The sequence below is a fragment of the Dermacentor silvarum genome, chromosome 9 (assembly GCF_013339745.2).
Source record: "Dermacentor silvarum isolate Dsil-2018 chromosome 9, BIME_Dsil_1.4, whole genome shotgun sequence".
Taxonomy (NCBI): Eukaryota; Metazoa; Arthropoda; class Arachnida; order Ixodida; family Ixodidae; genus Dermacentor; species Dermacentor silvarum.
In genome coordinates this window covers 136,203,204-136,225,038 of record NC_051162.1, presented here as the reverse complement: position 1 = coordinate 136,225,038, position 21,835 = coordinate 136,203,204, and the positions used below count along the sequence as shown (strand labels likewise).

The 21,835-nt window shown below is 50.9% G+C and overlaps 1 protein-coding gene across 1 annotated transcript in view; it reads right to left on the bottom strand.

The window, feature by feature from the left end:
• LOC119464421 (isobutyryl-CoA dehydrogenase, mitochondrial-like) overlaps positions 1-21,835 on the bottom strand; it is a 71,433-nt gene that overhangs the window by 9,507 nt on the left and 40,091 nt on the right. Inside the window, exons 5-7 of the mRNA XM_037725381.2 lie at positions 13,756-14,106; positions 9,347-9,444; positions 5,914-6,066 (exon numbers count right to left, since the gene is read on the bottom strand). Of these exons, the coding sequence (XP_037581309.1) occupies positions 5,914-6,066; positions 9,347-9,444; positions 13,756-14,106 (602 nt within the window). The remainder of the gene's footprint in view (positions 1-5,913; positions 6,067-9,346; positions 9,445-13,755; positions 14,107-21,835) is intronic.

The following is a 21,835-nucleotide window of genomic DNA, read 5'->3' as shown; positions in this document are numbered from 1 at the left end:
CAACTGGCCTATGTGAACGCCTTTGAATTGCTCAGGCCCTCCGCTTGCGTGCGCGAGCTCACCGTGTCCTTTCTCCCCCCCCCCCCTCCTCTCTCTATCTCATCTTTCTATTCCCTCTTTCCCGTCCCCCAGAGTAGGGTAGCCAACCAGACGCATTTCTGGTTAACATCCGGCCCTGCCTTCTCTTTCTCTCCTCCCTCCTTGTTCTCCGGTGCAAGTGCCTGGTTTCGGGATGAGCACCACTGAGGCTGTCTTCCAGGAGTCGGGGACGAAGCCCGTTTCCCAGATTTTATTGACTTCCGCGGTGAGCAGCGCAACTGAGTCCAAGTTGCGGAGAAGCTTATTGGAGATTCCATCCGGGCCCGGTGCAGAGCGACCGTTGAGCGTTTGGAGCACCTCCCAGTTTTCGGATTCCGTGAAAGGGGGCGTCGAGCTCCCCCACCTGCAGCGGAGCTTTGCGCCATTGGTACCACACAACCAGCTTGTTGGAATTGGACCGCTATGGTGGTTGCCTTGGATTGGCCATTGCACCGTCTTGTTGACGGCGACGGTGCTTGCGGGTAAAGGTGCCCGACTGGGCTCTCTCGAAGGCTGTTTAGCCGTAGCTAACGCGGCCTGTGCACTTTCCACGGACGCCACCCTTTTAAGGAGGGTAATCACACTTTCAGCGAGCTGATGGATTGCCCGCTGTATGTTTTCTAAGCCTTTGTTATCGGACTCGGTCTCCATAGAGTCAGCGTCCCCCTCTGGGGGCGTGGCCCTACGTTTACTCGAGCGCGCCTGTGGCTCCCCTGATGGGGGCACCTGTTGATAATTGGCTTGAGAGGGGTAAGATTTACGGAGCGACTCTAAGTCGACCCTCATCTGCTGCATTTCTGCTTTGAGTCAAGCGTTCTCTTGCATGAGTTGAGTGACTCTGTGATCAACTTTATGCTCCGGCAATGCTACCTGCGTTACCTTTGGAGCAGGCGTCGTCTGCTTCGGCTTGACACGATCGGCCCAGGTGGGCGTTTCCTGGATCAGCACCCGGGAGGTAGAGCGCCCTCGGGAACGGGACCGCCCTCTGGAGAGGCTGCGTTGTCGACCAGTTGGCGTGACGGAGCGCTTCCTCCTGGGGGCTCCCGCCGCGCTGGAGTCGCGTGGCCGGTTCACCTTGGCCAGCTGTTGCTGCTGGGGCTTGTTCTTAGCGCGCTTGCGGCGCCGTCGGCGTCTTCATACGACGTATGCGACTTGAAGGTGCTGCTTGCACGTTTTGTCCGCCGTAAGATGCGGGCCGCAGCAGAGGGCGCGCTTCGGCGAACACTGGTGGTCATCGGGTGGGGAGGCTAGTCCGCAGTCTCGGCAACCCTTATTGGTGGGGTTGGGGCAGACGTCCGCACGATATCGCAAACCGCCACACGCGTAGCACACTTCGGTTTGGCGTTGGTAGAGCGTGCAGCGCAGAAGGCTGACACCGCACATGACATAGTTGGGCATTTTCATGCCGTCTATGAGGACGACCACTGTTGTGTTCTTGATTCGTTTGATTTCCAGAGCCTTCGGGTTACGGTGGTTGACGATCGTGCTCTGGAGTTTGGCCTCGCTGATTTTCTGCGTCGACCCCTCGTATGACCCCTTTGCAGGTGTTGTCTGGGGCCGCGATGTATGCGGCCACCTTGTATATTCCTTTGCATATGCGGATCTGCTTGATCCCTGCATAAGCGGACGCGTTCTTCTTCTCCGGGGTGGAGACGACGAGAACGTTTTGCGTGAAATTAGGGCAGACTATATGTCGCCCTCGGTTTCTGTGGGGGCTAGTGCAGCCGGCATGGACAAGGCTTGAGCCAGCCTGATTTGGCTTATTTTCTTGACGTCCAGCCCGTCCCTTGGGCGGACAATAATTCTTATGTACTCCCTCGGTAGTCTGGGGAGCCTCGACGAGGCTGCGAGACGTTGCAGCACGCCTTGCGCGGCAGCCGTGCGGCGGCCGCCCTTCGAGCCCACATGGGAGTTCTTGCTCGTTGAAACTGGTGTTTCTTGCCGAGCTTCCTTGTTGTTGCCCAACGCTGTCGTCCAGCCTGGGCTGTTGGCTTCTTCGGAGAAGATGTCCTCTCCTACCAGCATTTCTACTTCGGGCATAATGACCCTCTTCGTCGGGTTAGGCCTAAGGTTACCCGCGCCTCGCAACGACGGTGTTGGCCTAGCGTCGCCGAGGCGTGGTCGACACATAAAGTTGCACAATTTCCGCACAAGGGCCACTCACCGAAGGACGTCTGGTATCAACGTGATCCTCAGAAGTAACTGCGTCGAATGGCGTGCATTTCAGCGATACGTGACACATAAAGCAGACCGAAAACATTTACGAAAGAGCTTTCCAGGTCCACGCTAGTCGGCGCCTTCTTCCTGCAAGGAGCAGGATGTTGTGGCACGGGCGGTGGAACCGTGGCACGAGATGGCCCAAGTGGGGTTTCACTTAGCTCCAATACAGTAAATCTAGGTTGCGCGAGCTCGAAACGACAGCTACCGACCGCACATAACTATATAAGTTCAAGAATTGGCCTAATAACGATTCAACCGCACTTCGAGGATTGGTGCTTCACCGCAAGCTTGCGGTCTCTTGACAAAGCAAAAATTACCATCACCACTGCGCCCTATTCCCCCCTCACCCACCCCCTGGCTGGGTGTCACAAGAGCAGGCTCTGCTCCCGTGCCGGCTCTCCGCGCGTGTCGAATACAAAAATGCCTGGGTTTGCAGTTTAATCTTGCTAATAATAATAATAACTTTACTTAGATCAATTATACAAGGTTGCTGTGCGACAGCGTCTGGATCCTTAACCACAGGCTATAGTTATGGATCCATGCAGTTAAATAAAGAAAAATAAACGGTTCAGACACGGGCACAATCATTTTTTTTTCTTTTGCTTTAGAAGTCACAAACTTTGTGGGAAGAAGAAAGAAAAATAAATATGGTTGATCCCTCTTTCATAGGAATCAGTAGAACACGAAAGTGAAACGTGTCTTCACAAGTTGTTGCATGTTTGCTTCGTGAACTCAGGGCCGCTGCAGTGAAAGGATTTGCGGGGCGGCGACTGTGTTGCAGGTTGGCGCGCGGCGTCCTGCTGCCGAGTCGCTTCGGCAAAGCGGCGTGCGATGTCGACGTCCGTGGCGGAAAAAAAAAAATCATCCGCAACCACCCCGACCGCGCAGGCCCTCCGCGTGGCGCAAGGTGTTAGTGCAGGAGAAAATCATGCCGAACCACCCCGACGGCGCAGGCTCTTCGTCGTGGTGCAATGTGTTATTGAACAAAAATTGAATTTCTCACAGTGAAATCCACCAGAAAAATGCTAAAGTACAACTTTAGCACAACCTACAGACATTGTGGCGTCGGACCATTATTTGAATGTACGAGAAAACATAATTCTGTTACGAGTAAACTCACACACACACACCTCTTTTGCCAGCATTTCTACCATAACAACACCGGCTCACTCTGGGAGCCTACTTGCGAAAATCTTATCCAGATGGCGCTCGCATCCTTGGCAGGTCAAATTGGGACTTGGCCTGCCTAATGCGTTTTTAACACGCGCGCGCGTCGAGGCAATAGCGAGCAATTAATGAAATAATTAAAGAAGGTCCTAGGGCCTTCACATTTTAATATAAGACGAGTTATATTGCCCCCGGTAAACGTCTTCCGAGCAATGCATTTCTATTTAAAAGTGAAGCCGACTTAAAGAAGATCGGTGTAAGCTTGGTCTTTGTAAGCTGTCAGTGTAGACATTTGGGCTTGTTGGTTTAACATGTTTGCAGATTATCTTCATGTAGCGCAAAAACACACGGACGTAGAAGAAGAACAACGGAGAGTCTCCGTTCTTCTTCTACGTCCGTGTGCTTTTGCGCTACATGAAGATAATCTGCAAACTTTGTAAGCTGGCTTTCCCACGTTCTGTGTTGCAATGAATGAAGCCAACTTGCCGGATGCGAACGATGCGATGCGAACGGGTCCCGATAACGCTGTCGCGTTCTACTCTTAAAGGCGAAGCTTAAGCGTCCTCCAATATTTTGGTTCGGCTCCGCAGTGTCTTGGGCACCCAGTTCAGTTGCGACCATGGTGTAAGATATATACTCTTTAGGTGGGGACAGTTCTCGGCTTGTTGCGAGACGCGATCGAACGGATAAAGTAGCAACGGCGCGCGTCTATCGGCCCGGTGACGGCAGCGGATACCTATCGGCGGAACGACGCAACTTCAGCTAGAACGCAGGCGAGAGCTTGCGCGGACAAGGAACGCGCGCATGCCCTCTCTTCCACTCTCTCCCCTCACCCCGGTGACCTTTCGCGCATCACTCAATCATTTCGGATTTTCCGCGAAGCGGCGGTTGCTATACCAACGGGAGATTAAACCAATAAACACCTTTTCTGTCTTGAGGTTGCGTCGTACCGCCGATAGGTATCCGCTGCCGTCACTGGGCCAAACGGCGCGCGCCGTTGTTACTTTATCCGGTCGATCGCGTCTCGCGAGTGTCGTCACCTAAAGATTATAATCTTACACCGTGGTTGCGACGCACTGAGCTTCAGAAATGGGAGTGGTAGAGTTCGCAGCGTGCGCCATGAACGCGCGATGGCGTTCTGCTTGACGCTGGCGTGTCTATCGCCGGACAAAAGCGAGATTCGCAGGTCGACGTCGTTGCCTATATATGCGCCGCTTAGTGCAGCAGTTTTCTTAGTTGTTGTCATCGCAAGCGGAGCAGTAGGTGGCGTGTAAGCACTGCTGATGCACGTTGAAGCTGCACTCCGTAGGCAACGAGGAGTCGCAGGCTAATGGGACTCGAAATACAAACCATGTGCGTAAACTGCGTCGTCACCTCAGCAGAAGGGCTACACCGTCGACACCAGGCTACACCGAATTGGGGCGTTCGCTGCGCTGAGACTACCGAAGAGCTCACTGTCGGCGCTCGTTAGTGTTATGAAGCAGCACTTCCCTTCAGCGCTCCTAGATGACCATCCCTGCCAAGTGAGAGCATAGTTTACGCGTTCACGCCGACGTCATATCCATTACAGGAAGATGATGGTGGACCCCGGCATAAAACACTTTCGTGTTAAAAAGAAGAAAGGAAAGAAAAGCAACCAAACAAAACTAATAGACATTGCTGAAAACCGCCGCAGGAGCGAAAAGCCTACAACCCCTCGCGGCTCGGACGCGCGCCAGCCTCCACGTTCTACTCTGGCGGCACCTGCGCATGGCGCGGCTTAGCGCGGCCGCGCGAGCCCTATCTTGAATGCGATCTATAGTGAGTACAGAGTCTTAGTGAAGTAATTAGGTGCAATTTTGCACTCCAGCATTCACGCACACACCCATGCACACATACACTCAAGAACACATGGTGACCTACTGCGGCTCGCACTGCGAAATCCCACGGTGAACAGCCGCAGCGTCGGGCGGACGTCGTGGCCCACACCCAAAAGACCGACCTGGTCCACTCCCAAAAGCCGATTGGGTAGAAGCGTGCAGGGGCAAGGGAGAAGAGGAGGGAGAAACAGGTGGGGATTCAACTGCGAAAGCGCAGAGAAGGTGAAGGCGGGTTGTAGAGAGCAAAGAGCTGGACTGCGCCTAGCGCAGTAGAAAGAGGGAGTAAACTCTTCGGCTGCCTCTTTCTTCTACGTGTCTCCAAAACTTGAGATTACGCGACCTCCAGCCCTAGACGCGCGCGAAGACAACGGGCATGCAACCATCTCAGCACGCCGTAGATTAACCTCTAAGATAAAGCGCGGACGGCGCACGGCCAGGCTAGAGCTACAGTTATTGTACGGCTCCCTTTAGGCAGCCTATACAATAAAGGGAGCCTATACAGTAACTCTAGCTAGCGCAGGAGACGCGCGCTCTCGCTGGCACCAATTTAAGGTAATATGCGTAGCCCAAAAGTAAGCACCTCTCTCACCTTGAAACTCTCTTCCGTACCGTGCAGCTTGGCCATGCAGCACATGGTGACCTTCTCGGGCCGGTTCTCGTCGATCGCCTCGGCTGCTTTGCGCACGATGAGGCGCGCCGACTGAAGCTTCGTCGCCATCCTCGCCAGGCAGAACTGGTTGTGCTGCGAGATAGCGTTTCACCACTCTACGCGCATCCAGTGAGTGTATACTGCATCTTTACACGGACCTACATTAGTGCAACGCTCGTGGAATGATGTTTGGAAACACAGTTCCCGGAGGACTTCCGGTAAAGCCTACATTAGTGCAACCCTCGTGAAATGATGTTTGCAAACAGAGTTACCGGAGGACTTCCGGTTAAGCCTACATTAGTGCAACACTCGTGGAATTATGTTTGCAAACAGAGTTCCCAGTCCGGTTAAGCCTACATTAATGCAACACTCGTGGAACGATGTTTGCAAACAGAGTTCCCGGAGGACTTCCGGTTAAGCCTACATTAGTGCAACGCTCGTGGAATGATGTTTTCTTTGCAAACAGAGTTCCCGGAGGCGGCATTTTGGTGCGGGCGGACGGTTAGTCACGTGATATTCTTAATTTTTTCGCGGGCTTCCGTTATCAGCCTGAAAAATAAACGGGCAAAAAGTACATGGCTGAAAACAAGTTCCTTTAGGTTTCTTTACATTTCTTACAAATTATTCATTGACAACACGGCATTCAGAGCAGTAATTTAAATATTAGCTAATCGCAATTAATAATTACATTTAATGGAATCAACAAAAAAATTACTGGCGGCAATTCTACTCGACTATGAACAATATCCACTTGGTTATGTTCACGTAGAATGACCAGTCTCCCTTAACGCGATGCATGATAGCTAGGACACCCTGTATATTGCGTGATGAATAAATGAACGCCGACCAAGAACTTTAAAAAGAATTCGTAAAAAGTTTAGAAGGACGTTTCGGCTCCCACACGGGAGCCTTGTTCACTATTAGAGACATAATATGTAACTTGATATTGCATATACATTCGCCAGATAACATTATTCAACGCGGCATCGGTGGTTGTCGGTAGGGTGACGAATGAGTCAGGCGGCTCGCGGTAAGGTTTCGGAAGAAATAAATGGGAGTATTAGTGTGGTGTGCTGGTTTTATAAGAATGACCGGTACAGGCAGAAATGTGATGGGAAAGTACGATTAAGTTTGATCGAAGGAGTTAATTGTGATGGTAAACCTTACGGAGGAGGCGGATGCGGGAAACCTTACGCCGAGTAGCTAGGGGAAGTGGATGTTCAGGACTAGTTATGTGTTATTTATACGCTGGCAGTTTGATGGTGATAAAATGAAGCGAGCTGAACAAATCTGCGCGCTTTTTTAACTTAGTGAGCCTTGCGTGGCCAGAGTCCAATATTGAAAAAAAAAAACATATTATATAACCGGTTGTATATAACATAATAAACTGCTTCTTCAGTGACCATGGTGCAAAAGAAAAGTTGCATTCTACGTACCCAAACATGTGATTAGCTCTTTAGGTTATGTTATCGACATGTGTTTCCCACGAGATATTATTAGTAATGTCACGCCAAGGTATATTTATTTAATGAATCAAGTTGGACATTTTTGCTACGGCAGCCGGGCAGAGACATTTATTCATTGAGATTCTCATTGATTTGCATTTAGTGATGTTTCTGTGTGCGATTGGTTACACCAAGCGTAAATGTTTTGAAGGTCAGTCTGCCAGGCTGTAATGTCAGAGTCATTAGTTATTATTGCGATAGCAATTATATGGACACTTCAAGCGGATTTCTGCCGTCGGCGTCGCCATCGCCGTGAGGTTCCGTATAAAGTCCAAGGGCGATAAAGTCGTCGCCGCGCGCCGTACGTGCGAGTGAAAGTGCGTGTGGGACGCGCGCTATCACGGAGAGCGAACTCACGGCGGAGATCAAACGCGACTTCCATCGCGCGAAAGACCGTAGGGGTATGGGAGGGAGGGAGGGGGCGCGACGCTGTGCTGCGGCATCAATTGCGTATCTTGCAACCGGGCGCAAGGGGAACTGGCGACTCAGTTTCGCACGCGAAAGGAGGAAAGCGGGAAGGCAGCGCGGGAGGGAGGGGAAGGGGCAGCTTCTACTCTGCCAACAACGGCGCTTGTACTTTGCCCGGTTGCGGTGGTCGCCCGCACCGTATCTTGAATTATCTCCACACGGCTCTGACCTTCGTATGCACTGTGCATTCGCAGCTCAGTTTCCGTTGAAGCGATAGACCGCACGAACCTTCGCTCGCTGCGGCGGCTGCGCTTGCTGCCAGCGTTTTGACAGTGGTTGTCGGCGGTCATCGAGTGTGATCTATTCACGTTTGCTTGTGCTCGCTGACACCACGCTTGTTAATTCAGTTGGTAAGCGAATGTGTCCAGGTTTATGTAGCCGATAAAACTATTATCCCTACTCCGAATAGCTCTCTACTAATTTGCTATCGCAATTGATGCTTCGCCTTTCGGGCGAAACTGCGGCATTTTTTTTTCCATATACGACATAGCAAAGAATCAAAAAGGACAAGATACGTGTAAGTCGTTTATACAGATTTAAAAAAAAGAAAAAGCAGAAGGGCTAGTACAGGCACCTGAGGCACTACGGAGCCGACAGGGTTTGGAGGTAAGCCAGTTTCGTTAGCGGACACACACAGAGTTTGATTAGTAAAAAATTCAACTATACACCATACCAAGAACCAGGAGGTCTATGTTAAGATGACCGAGCTTTAGTATAAGCAGTTGATTAGCCTTATCAAGCACCTCAGAGAAATCTGAAAATATATAGTCTGTTACGAAGCCAGAATCTAGAAAAGCATGCAGGCCGTTAGTGAACATTAGTATTTCTGCTTCACACGAGAAGGACTTCCGAAAACCATGCTGTACGGGCTGAAAATAATTATTCCATTCAAGGAAATTAACAACATGGGAAAATATCATATGTTCTAATATTTCACGTGGTACTGATGTAAGATAAATGTGGCGATAGTTAGATGCATTGTGAGCATTTCCGAATTTATCAAGTGGGTTCACTTTACCTGATTTCGAATCTACGGGTAAATAACTTTCGTTTTAGTGATTTTGTAAGTACGTTTCCTCGTATTAATGAACTAAATTCAGTAGTATTCTGCAAGATTTTAGAAACAACTACGTCTATACAACGAGGATTTAATTTATTGATGAAGGCGCAAATATCGCAAAATGGCAAGCAATCGGATACATTGGTGGAAAATTAGAATTGTGAGACGTAGCTGGATCGCTTATTCGGTAACTACAAGAACATTGTGAAAACGAAACGTCAAATATAAAAGCACAGAGCTGATTTGGTACAGGGTGACTTGATTCGGTACATAAAATTTGTATATAATTAGGGTTTGTCTGTAGATGTTTGTATCCGGGTCCCGCTGAGATCAACCGTACCTGGTAAGATGCCAGAGGCTTTCCGAACTGCTTCCGAACCTTCATGTGCTCTGTGACGATGTCGATGCTTGCAGCAGCGGCTCCCATTGAACAAGACGCTGCAACAAACGACACAATTAGGCTTGCCTCCCAGCATTACGTGACGAACGTCTCGGGAAACCGAAGGATTTGCTTGCGAGCACTGTTGACATGCTGTCACCCGTAAATTCTGCAGTGGCGTAAATCGCACTTTGTTCACTACAGTATCGATGGGTTTAAATTTATGTCATGCTTCGGCCCGGACTTGGACGATACGTTTGGAACTCGCAGAGCGACAGATCAGCCATATGAAAGGGGAAAAAATTGGAGGACGCTTATGCTTCGCCTTAATAGTGGAACGTGATAGCGTTACCGGGCCCCGTTCGCATCGCATTCTTTTAGTAGGCTTCACTGCAACATATAAAGTGGGAAAGCCATCTTACAAAGACCACGCTTACACCAATCCCCTTAAAGTCGTCTTCACTTTTAAACAAAAATGCATTGCTGCGAAGACGTTTTCCAGGGGCAATATAACTCGTCCTATATTAAAATGTGAAGGCCCTAGGACCTTTTTTATTATTTTATTAATTGTTCGCTATTGCCTCGACGCGCGCGCGTGTTAAAAACGCATTAGGCAGGCCAAGTCCCAATTTGACCTGCCAAGGACGCGAGCGCCATCTGGATAAGATTTTCGCAAGCAGCCTACCCGAGCGCGCCGCTGTTGGTATGGTAGAAATGCTGGAAAAGGGGTTTGCGTTTGAGTTTCCTCGTAGCAGAATTGTGTTTTCTCGGACATCGAAATTACAGTCCGACGCCACCGTGTCTGTAGGTTGTGGTTAAGTCCTACTTTACCATTTTTCTGACGGATTTCACTGTGAGAAATTCAATATTTGTTCGCTAACATCTTGCGCCACGCGGAGGGCCTGCGCGGTCGGGGTGGTTCGGCATTATTTTCTCCGCCACGGACGCCGACATCCACGCGGACACCGACGCCGGATTTTCTGCGACACGGGGCCCTTAACGCTGTCGCGTTAAAACATCGCAGCGCCAACGACGGCCACGAGCTTGCTATCGTGACACTTTGCCTAGGCGGGCGAAGTGGCCCTGAACAACGTCTGCGTATTTGCGCAGGGCATTGGAGCACAAGAGAAAAAGTGAATTTAAGATGCGCCATACGTTAAGGCATGGCGTGACTCATTCTTCTTGTACGCCTTCATTTACCGTAGGATACATGCCAATTGTACCACAAACACACATTTGCTTCATGCGGCCCTTTGTGAGCACTGTTTGAAAGCTATTTTGCAAGACCGCAGTAGCTCGATCTTGCACATATGTAATGACTGAGGCAGGCTATTGTGACCTATCCCGAATGAGGGGCTTCAAGTGCAGCCCACTAGTTCGACTAGGAAATGGGCTGCTTTACCAACTTCCATGACCTAAGATGTTGGACAAGCACCACGAGATCACGTCTGGCAGAGTTTTTCATGGACATCTGTACAACGTGAGACCTTAAAACCATTCAGAAGTGCGGAGGCTAGTTGGTATGGTTGCACTACTAAGGCGGCACACGTAATCACGAAACGGACCTTGCGCACCAGCAACAAGGAAACAGTTGTTAGTGCGCAAGATCCGCGATTGCTTCGTGCTTGGTCACACGGATACACTGCGCTAACAGTACGCGCCACCAATTCCTGACGGACAATATGCGAGTCATCCGACATGCGACGCTGTAATTCAGTCATTTTCTTAGCGTATGTTGGAATTTCTTTTATGCAGACAATGACTCGTTAAAAATTACGTAGCGGCCGCGGAGCCATACCAGCTACAGTCAGCCACAAAATTTTACGGGACACAGAATTTACGAAAAGGACGAAGCCTTGGCGCGTAGGTATAGCTTCGAATTCAAGTGTTCAATGCCTATGGACACAGTGGTCCATAAAAGTAGAAGCGTCATTCCTATTGCAAAAACCAGCGTCTTCCAGAGCGCGTGGGGTTTTTTTATTTTATTTTTTTTTTTTTTTAAGACTGGATCGCACTGGGACGCTGGCGCTCGCTGGAGTCCCTGGGTCACCGGCGACATCGCTGGATAAGAGCTGGGTCCCAATGGACGAGACACTGGTTTCACTGCTATGGCGCTGGGGCGCATGCGCTGTAAACGTGCTACTTCTCGCTGGAGTTCACCGGCGCGTACTGTATAAACTGCGCTGGCTGCAGTTCTTGCCGCACTGGTTCCAGTACGTAAGGAGCAAGCGCCGTTGAATAATAAATGCTTGATACAATTTTATCGGGGAGACACTAGTGTCATGTCCTAAACAACGCTATATTTAGAGGTCAAAGATATCTGTTTCGTGTCGCAGCTTGGAATCAAGGTGTGTGAGCTGCTCCGTTTATGCATGCGTATGTGACACTGAAGATCACTTTAGTTTTCTGCATTTCCCTTTTGACTGTGCGGATAGCTATTTTCTTGAATGAAAACACGCAAACGCAGATAACGCATCGTTCTTTTTTTTTGTAGTTAGTATTTATTTTTACTTTTTATTCGTCTGGCCTCAAGTGGGCTGCCTTAAGCAATTCCCATTTGAAGTGGGTTCCACGGCACAGGTTCTGTAAAATTAATTACCTGCCATCTACGAATTGTAGTTAGTGAGTATGCAAGCAAGGCATATCGATTTAGAACGAATTCTCAGGACTACGCCAGTTTCGAGATATTATTTTTCACAGTGTCGGACAAAATGCATTGGTGTTCCAGTTTCTTTTGTGCTTCAATGCGTAAGATAACGTTTTCTTTAAAATGGGGGGAGCTTTTTACCGCAAGTTTGACGCCGCATATCTCGAAAGCGGTGCCATTCTCAGAACTCGTTCCAAGTGCCTTCCGAACTCACTGGCTACAATTCGGAGATGAACTCATCATCATCGAACTCAAGGATTAGAATTGTGCTATCTGTAACAGGCAATTTTAGAAAGCTTGGTGCAGCTAAAAAGGACACCCTATATATCCTGACGTAAACATTTCCAGATAGGGTCATTCCTCGTTTAAGGGATGCTCATGGCACGTTATACAGAGAACCTGGTAATTTTGTGTGGGACTGCCTCGAACAAAAAGTGTCCGAGCAACGTCTCGTATAGCATTGGTCGAATTTGAAGCACAGATTTCCGGACGAGTGCTGTAGCGAGCAATGACATCATTTCAAAAGTCTGCGACGTGAAGCCACTCAGGATGGCTGATTCATATTTACGGAGAACCTCAAGTGTGAAAAACAGCCGGAAGAAAAAATAAAAGAAGACACAGAGGCTACGACAAATAAAGGCACAACACGTGATTGTTGCCTCGTAAATGACTTAGTTTAGTGCCTATCGTCATAAATAATGTCGAGAAATACGTTATTTCTACTACTTAAAGCGGCTGAACGTAAAGCAAGGAAAATAAAGAATTGAGCGTAGCTTGCACTGGAGGCGCAATGCTAAACAGACAGCGGAGCTGATCGGCACCTAGCTAGTCCTGGCTTTTGGACTAGGCTAAGCACTACCAAGTCATCCCCAGCATTTCCCGGCATTTACTGATTATTGATCCATTGTCGATTAGCTATTGATTGGCTATCGATTGGCTATCGATGACTGACTAAGCTAAAGTAGTCCCAACCATGCTTAGCTAGACTTATCCAGCTCAACTTCTCTAGTTCACAGGGAGGGGTGTGCGCCATTCCGCTTGGACCCTTTCTGCACTGCCGCCAGGATCGGCCCACATTTTCTGCTAACGACAGACAGATTACGCTCGGCATAAACAGCTCCGCTCTTAAAACGAAATGAAAGCAGGATTAGACACCCTAATTTGAGCGCACACATGCTTCTGTTGGTATACAGGCCTCTCTTTGAATGAGCCAGCTTTGGTGAAACTGCCCCGGCGATTGGGCAGTGTCCTTTCCCTGCGATTATATTTTTGCACGTTAAAGAACCCCAGGCGGTCAAAATTAACCCGGAGCCCTCCACTACGGCGTGCCTCATAATCAGAACTGGTTTTGGCACGTAAAACCCCAGAAGGAAGGAAGAAGAACGATTATATTTTTACCTTTCGTTTGATAGTAACGTACCTGTCATGACTCATGAACCCAACCTAACCAACTTCAGTCTGCTTTCTTGGCTTACTTTATTGCACCGCCCACTAGACTAATTAGTGATGTTTAGCGCACCTATTGTTTCTCTTTGTCTCATTCGTATATTTCTTTTCGCGCTGTCTGCAGCACCCGCATCGTGAATCCCTTAAATCGTGATTATTAAAAGACCCTGTGCAAGCAATGCAGGCGTTAGGGGTCACTTAATTATTAAGCCAGTGGTGGGTGAGAGTGACTGGTTAGTTGTCGCGCCCTGCGCACGAGCCAGTTGGGGAGACGCACCGATGTTGATGCGCCCTCCGTTGAGTCCCTCCATGGCGATGGTGAATCCCTGGCCTTCTTCGCCGAGCCGGTGCGACACGGGCACGCGGCAGTCCTCGAAGATGACCATGCGCGTCGGCTGGGAGTTCCAGCCGAGCTTCTTCTCCTTTTTCCCGAAGCTGAGGCCGGGCGTGCCTTTCTCGACGACCACGGCGGAGATTCCCTTGGGTCCCGCTCCGCCGGTGCGGCACATCACCACGTACACGTGGCTCGCACCGGAGCCGCTGATGAATGCCTTGGTGCCGTTCAGGACGTAGTCGTCGCCGTCGCGCGTGGCCGTCGTGCTGATGGACGCGGCGTCGCTGCCGCTACCTGCACAATGAGTTCGGGTTCAATACAGCGTGTATTCCTGTGGCGCGGAGCTCCGAAAAAGGCCTCGTGCCTCACCGAGGGCTCACATTTAAGTCCACAGCGAGGCGAGAAGCTGTCACAACGACGATTTCACCGCCGACTCCGTCTGCTGCTCTGACTGCCTTCCATTCATTCTGCTACTTTTAATCGATTATCTGACGTGACTTGCGCAGCTCAACTGTGCTTAAGCTCATTATGAACCACCCGTGTTTGGGACGTGGTTGACTGCCGTTTTATACTGTCTTTTGACATTGCATATATCGCTCTTGGGTCGATCACTCGTTGCACGGTCGTTAGCTTTGCAAGTTCCTTCGTTACCCTCCAAGTTTCAGCCCAATATAGGTTAGTACTGCTAGAATCCACTGGTTATGTGCTTTTGTTTGCGCACACACGCACATGCCCACCCACACACATGCCCACGCACACATGCACGCGCGCGCACACACGCCCGCACGCACTCACACAAGCACGCGATAAATCCCGACATAGAACCTGCACATATTATGTCGGCTGATATCTCTAAAGCAAACGACCTTCTTAACTGAATAGCGCGTGGTATTCTACGGCTACGTTGATTCACTTGATTCTATTTCCGTTGATTCGGGCATTGGGTGTGCGCCCATTCTTGGCCAATCCTGCAGAATTGGTAATGTGCCATTGCGGCGAAAGAGGTACAGGATCCTTGAATGTGTTTGCATGTATGTCTCTGAGCCTGTCGTCACCATTCTTACCTCAACGAGCATCGCCTCTGTCCTCGTGACGTCGCTGATCATAACTGTGCATACGCGTTTCAATTGATGTTTGCCTTTTGCCATATAGTTCGTGAACGGTGTAACGCATAAACATAAGAAATGCCTAACGTTAAAGTTGAGGACTTTGCGGTGCATAAACCCAAAAAGCACATGATATGACACGCTGCATTTAGGATAAAAACTATACGCATAACCGCTGGTTGTATAGAATTCAATGAGCCGCTTCACTAAAGCTTCGCAGATATTATTTAATCACGATTTTTCACAAAAGTTTGCCTCGGCAAGCTTTTAAGCCATACTTCCGACTGACGCTTATCTTGAAGCTGATCCTTAGACTTTGCCGGTGTGCGACGTCGCTGTTCAGCAAAAGACACAGTGAAAGGGCCCGTTGCAGTGGTACTTAAAAGCAGTTGGGAAACAAACGGCAAATGCCCCCTCTGTGCATATAAGAAATGCGAAAGCACATTCGTGCCCTTGAAGTGTTTCGGACCACTCAACGTCTTGTGTGCCTGCCTGCTAAGGCGTTGTTCGCCCCAGGCACGCTAGCCTCTCATCACTCACGAGCACTCATTTACATGTGGGCCACAAATTGGCCTCTGGATGACATGACCTTGGGCAAAAGTCTATTTTACACACGTTATATATAGCGAGTCATTTAGTATACGCATGTTAAGAATAGTAGTCTCGGCCGTGGCGGCTGCCTTCCGACGGTAATGCCCGCGCATATACCGAGGAGCCAAAGGAGTAGTGACGTGATACTCTCAAATTGTCCTTTCTTTTACGTATATTCAGGTACAAACCCTAGCATAAGGACGACCAAGCGCCAGCGTGCCTTGAATAACTTACCGTAACACTTGTTTCTACGAGCCAGACCCAGGAGGTGTCGTGACGTGATGAAAAAAATGTCACAGTTTCGCCCTAAGGGCGAAGCAATGAATGCGATAGCAACACAGCAATGTCATACGAAGTAAGGTGAGCGGCTTTGGTAGCAATATGAATTGTAGTAAACATGAGCTGATTAAGTAAGCAGGTGTGCTGCGGCGTAAGTAGACCGACATGAAGAGAGACTCGATGACCACGAGAAGGCGCGTGTGAAACGGTGGTGTTGATGAGAAGCGCTTCCCGTGGGCAGCGCGTGCGAAGGGACACACCTGTAGCGCTGCACTGCCGATCCGGGCAGCATTGCATGTGTAGCGTGCGTTGGAAAATGTGGCCCGACTATTACGAACTGAATGAACAAGCGTGGTGTGAGCGCGCACAAACACGAAGAGATCACACTGAATGACAGCAGACAACGACTGTCAAAACGCTGGCAGCAAGCATACGCCGCAGCGGGCGGAGGTACGTGCGGTCTATCGCTTCAACGGAAACTGAGCGGCGAATGCACGGCGCATAAAGGTCAGAGCCGTGTGGAGATAAGAGACGGTGCGAGCGAGCGACGAGCGCGGTTGTTGGCAGAGAAGTGCGCCCCCCCCCCCCCCCCTTGCTCCCTCCGGCGCTGGCTTCCTGCTTCCTTGCTTGCGCGTGGGAGATTGAGTGCGTTCGCTCTCCGTGATAGCGCGCGTCCCCGCACGCTTCCGCTCGGGCATACGGCGCGCGGCGAAGATTTTATCTATAGGGAACCTCACGGCGACGGCGACGGCAGAAATCCGGTTGAAGTGTCCATATAATTGCTATCGCAATAAAATCGATTCGCCCTGCATGTGATCGCTGCGGCTGCCACACGCAAGCGTAGCGTCGTGTTGGGCTTCATCGAACATAACACATGTATCCCAGAGCACAATACATTGACAGGGACCGACAGAGTAGACACGCTTTGTCTAATCTGTCAATTTATTTTGCTCTGTGGTCAAGTAGACATGCACAACCAACTAGCCCACCAATTCGTCCTGAGCAATGACACATGTACACATAATATGCATTCTTTGTATACGTTTTATGCCACGAGGCAAGCAATAGAGTTAAAAAGAAACCTCGTTTATTTTCTTATGAGCAACGTCATTATACCTATCCTTATTGCTACACGACGCCAGCAAAAATGAAAAGAAAGAAAAAAAATGTTGCAGTGGCTTAGCTCGGCTATGCCAGGATATACGTAGCGTTAGCAAAGGTTCAGCTGATTATTCTTAGCTTTCCTGGTTGTCTAGATTGTCAAGGATTAGCTTGATTGTCATGCTTACTGCTGCTCCGATGACACACACAAACGCCAGTCAGAAGCGCAGCGGATCCAGCGCAGTGTCAGACGGCGACTGCACAGCGAGCGTGCGCCGGCGCCAGTGCGTCTACCACGGCTACGCCGTCACTCCTCTGGAGTGCGCAGACCGGCGGCGGTGAGTCGCGCGCGGCGGCGGCGGAGTGCGCGAGAGGTGCCGGCTCCGGTGGCTCCGGTGCGCAAGCCGTGTGACATCACTGATCCTTGCGCATGCGCAGCACGGCTCTTGATGTGCCGCGCGAAACGGGCTTGGCTAGGCCAGTGTAGCTAACGCTACAAAAAGTACACGGCATAACCCATCTCACAAGAACTAGTGACGCTAAGGCGAGCCCATTGAAGAAATGTAACCACACTCCACGCGCCGCTCCGCTGCCATTCGCCAAGCGAAGTCACGTGGAACTCAAAATTGTTGCAGGGAAGCCGACTCTGCATGTTTTATGCTGCATGTCAAATTGCAAATGCATGTATTGCATGCGAGTGCTGCGTATCAAATTGCACTCGAAATTCATGCCATGCATGTCATCCCAAGTGAGTTATGTCATGTCTGCATGTCATGTCACGCATATCCGAATATATATCCAGTTAAATAAAGTTGTGAGTTTGGAAATAAGGCGACCCCGTTAAATTGTCGCTGCAAAGGGAGACATCGACAGAAGAGAGTGCGTCAAGTATCCAAAGAATGCTTATCGCATTAATATTGCTACACGCGTGTGGTATTTGGTTGTTTGAACGAGGCGCGCGGGCGCCTAGACGAAGAAGACGAACTGCTCTGGGCTCTCGAGCTATCGACTGACCTGGCCAGCGCTGCAGCTATCTTTTGTAAATATACTTGTAAATAGTCTCCTGTACTTAATTCTTCGTTTGCGTAACATTTTTGGTGGAGCGTGCCGTTCCCCGTCCTCACCACGGAGCTCCGCAGCGGCCGCACCGTCCAGCTTTCCGCCATGGCTCCCGGTGACGACAACTCGTCTGCTGCTACTACTGCAACTCCAACCACAACGTACGTCACGGTTGCCACTCCCCGCGATCCTGGCATATTCTCCGGCCAAGATAATGTTGACGTTGATGACTGGCTACGCATGTATGAGCTTGTTAGCCGCAACAACCACTGGGACCCTACCATAATGCTAGCTAATGTCCTCTTCTACTTGGGCGGAACACCTCGTGTCTGGTTCCGGACACACGAGGAGGAGATCTCTAGCTGGGACGCTTTCAAGGAGAAGCTCCGCGACCTCTTTGGAAATCCGACCGGTCGGCAGCAGGCTGCAAGAAAAGAGCTTGCTACACGAGTACAGTCTTCCACTGAATCGTATGTCTCGTACATACAAGACGTGCTAGCTCTTTGCCGGAAAGTCGACGAGAACATGGTCGAAGTTGACAAGGTTGGCCACGTTCTCAAGGGGATCGCGGACGACGCGTTCAACTTGATCTTCAACAATGTGTCTACCATCGACGTCATTGCCAAGGAATGCCGCCGCTTTGAGCTCGCCAAAAGCCGCCGCGTCATTCCACAGTTCTCCCGGCTCCCTAACACGGCTGCGACGTCGTCCTGCGTCGCCCTTACCGCTTCACCCCCTTCCAATGAGACCGTCACGCGTATTGTTCGCCGCGAGCTCGAGGCTGCCAGTCCTGCCACGTTCCTTCCGCGCCCACTTGACCCCACCATTGACCAACCAGCCCCAGTGATCTCCCTCATTCAGGAGGTTGTGCGGCAAGAGTTTGCCAACCTCGGTTTTCCTGCTGCCTGCTCCATCTCCCGAGCTGACGCCCGACTGGTGCCGACAGCTGCGCCTCGCAGCGATCTGTATTCCCGTCCCAGATACCGCAACCCTACAGAGTGGAGAACTCCGGACGACAAGCCCATTTGCTTTCGTTGCCACCGCATTGGCCACGTCGCTCGCCACTGCCGCACCTCCTGGACATCGCCGTATTCGAGCTACTTTTCCCCGTGTCCTGGCCCATATGCCGACCCTCGCCCCTACTCGCCTCGCCGTATGCCTTCTAGCTCTCACGTATCCGTCGATGACAGTCGTCCCACTCGCTCGCCGTCGCCTCAGCGCCGTCGGTCCCCGTCGCCCCAGCCACGCCGCTATTCGTCGCCGACCAATTATGGACCCTCCCGGACGGAAAACTAGGCCATGCAGCTCTTGGAGGTAGTGCTGCATCACGTTCGTCCTGTCCAAATCCTCCGTTGACGCTCCTCACGAACACGAACCTAATTGAAGTAGATGTAGATGGTGTCCCGTTGACGGCATTGATTGATACTGGAGCCGAAGTGTCCATAATGAGCGCTAACCTATGTCGTCGCCTCAAAAAAGTTCTTACGCCTGCCGTCACTCGAGCCGTACGCGTCGCCAATGGCGCCACTGTTGCCGTCTGTGGTATGTGCACTGCTCGCGTAGGAATTGCTGGCCGCCAAGTTCCCGACCTGTTCTCCGTGCTGACCAGTTGCCCTCATGACCTAATCTTCGGGCTCGACTTTCTGACGACGCTTTCTGCCCTCATCGACTGTTCCACCGGTACGCTGTGCCTCGAGCTTCCTCTTGTTTCCGACGTTCGCCCCGAACAACCGCACACCCTATACACTACAGCGTTTGTTCGGTTACCTCCAAAAGCCCTAACCTTCGTCGAATTGGCCTCAACGGCAACCGTGCCTGATGGCGACTATGTCGTCGCCCCTATTCGGGATGTCCTCCTGGCGCGCGACATCTCTGTGCCACACTCCGTCGTTACCCTTGCCGCTAATCGGATGTGTCTCCCCGTTGTCAATTTTGACTTGACGAAGCAAGTGTTACCTGAAGGCATAGCGGTGGCCACGCTCCGGTCAGTGACAGACGACCACGTACGTCACTGCTTTTGCAGCCGACGCGTCTCCAGATCCTCCTGATTACCCGCAGGATGCCTTGAACCTCGACGGCCGATTACGTCCCATGGTCGCTCCGGACCTCGCCCCTGGCCAAGCAGCCGCCCTATATCGCCTTTTGCTTTCCTATCGCGACATATTTGACACTGACAATCGCCCACTTGGTCAGACGTCCCTTGTTAAGCATCGGATAAACACTGGTGATGCTGTTCCCATTCATCGCCGACCGTATCGCGTGTCCACGGCAGAGCGGCAAGTTATTCAGCAGGAAGTCAACAAGATGCTCGCCAAAGGCATTATTGAGCCCTCGTCGAGCCCTTGGGCGTCGCCGGTGGTGCTCGTCAAAAAGAAAGATGGCACGTGGCGTTTCTGTGTTGATTACCGCCACCTAAACCGAATCACTAAAGAGGACGTTTACCCGTTACCACGAATTGACGACGCTTTTGATTGTCTTCACGGTGCCAAATACTTTTCGTTCATTGACCTTCGATCTGGTTATTAGCAGATTTCCGTCGATGAGCAAGACCAAGAAAAGACCGCTTTCGTCACTCCAGATGGCCTCTACCAATTTAAGGTTATGCCGTTTGGTTTATGCAATGCCCCCGCCACGTTCGAACGGATGATGGACTCTCTGCTTCAAGGTTTCAAATGGTCAACTTGCCTTTGTTACCTCGACGACGTCCTTGTGTTTTCTCCTACGTTTGAGACGCACCTTGAGCGCGTCGCAGCTATCCTTGACGTCTTCCGCAAGGCTGGGCTCCAATTAAACTCATCGAAGTGCCACTTTGGGCGCCGACAGATTACAGTGCTCGGCCATCTCGTCGATGCTTCCGGAGTACAACCCGACCCGGAGAAGGTTCGAGCAGTAACAGCTTTTCCTGTACCTCAGTCTGTCAAAGACGTCCGGAGTTTTGTGGGGCTCTGCTCTTATTTCAGACGGTTTGTGAAAGATTTCACAGCAATCGCTCGACCACTCACTGAACTTCTGAAGAAAGACGTGTCTTTTACGTTGGGTTCCCCTCAGGCTGCCAAATTTTCACGCCTTATCACGATTCTGACCAATCCACCGATCTTGGCCCACTTTGACCCGTCCGCACCTACAGAGGTCCGAACCGATGCCAGTGGTTATGGGATCGGCGCAGTCTTAGCGCAACGACAACACGGACACGACCGCGTTATAGCCTACGCTAGCCGGCTCCTGACCACTGCAGAGCGCAACTATTCGATTACCGAGCGCGAATGTCTTGCTCTCGTCTGGGCTGTTTCAAAGTTCCGCCCATATTTATATGGCAAGCCCTTCTCAGTAATCACAGACCATCATGCGCTGTGTTGGCTTTCGTCGCTCAAGGATCCTACTGGTAGGCGCGGTCGTTGGGCTCTCCGATTACAAGAATATCCCTACGCAGTGACGTACAAGTCGGGACGCCAACACCAGGACGCAGATTGCCTCTCTCGCTACCCAGTCCAAGACCCGACCTCTACGTCTGATACTGACACCGACGCCTGCGTTCTCTCTGTTTTTCCACTGGTCCATGTCGCCGACGAGCAGCGCCGTGACCCATCCTTGCGTGTCATCATTGACCGCCTGGAATCGTCACTTGCCGACAGCTCCCTTCGCTTATTCACACTTCAAGATGGCGTACTCTACCGCCACAACGTTCACCCCGACGGCCCAGCATTACTCCTTGTGATCCCTAAACACCTTCGCTCGGCTGTTCTCCACGAATTTCACGACCTCCCCACTGCCGGTCACCTCGGTGTGTCACGTACCTACGACCGGATCCGCCGACGCTTCTTTTGGCCAGGGCTTGCTCGCTCCGTTCGAAGATACGTAGCTGCGTGTGAGAAATGCCAGCGACGCAA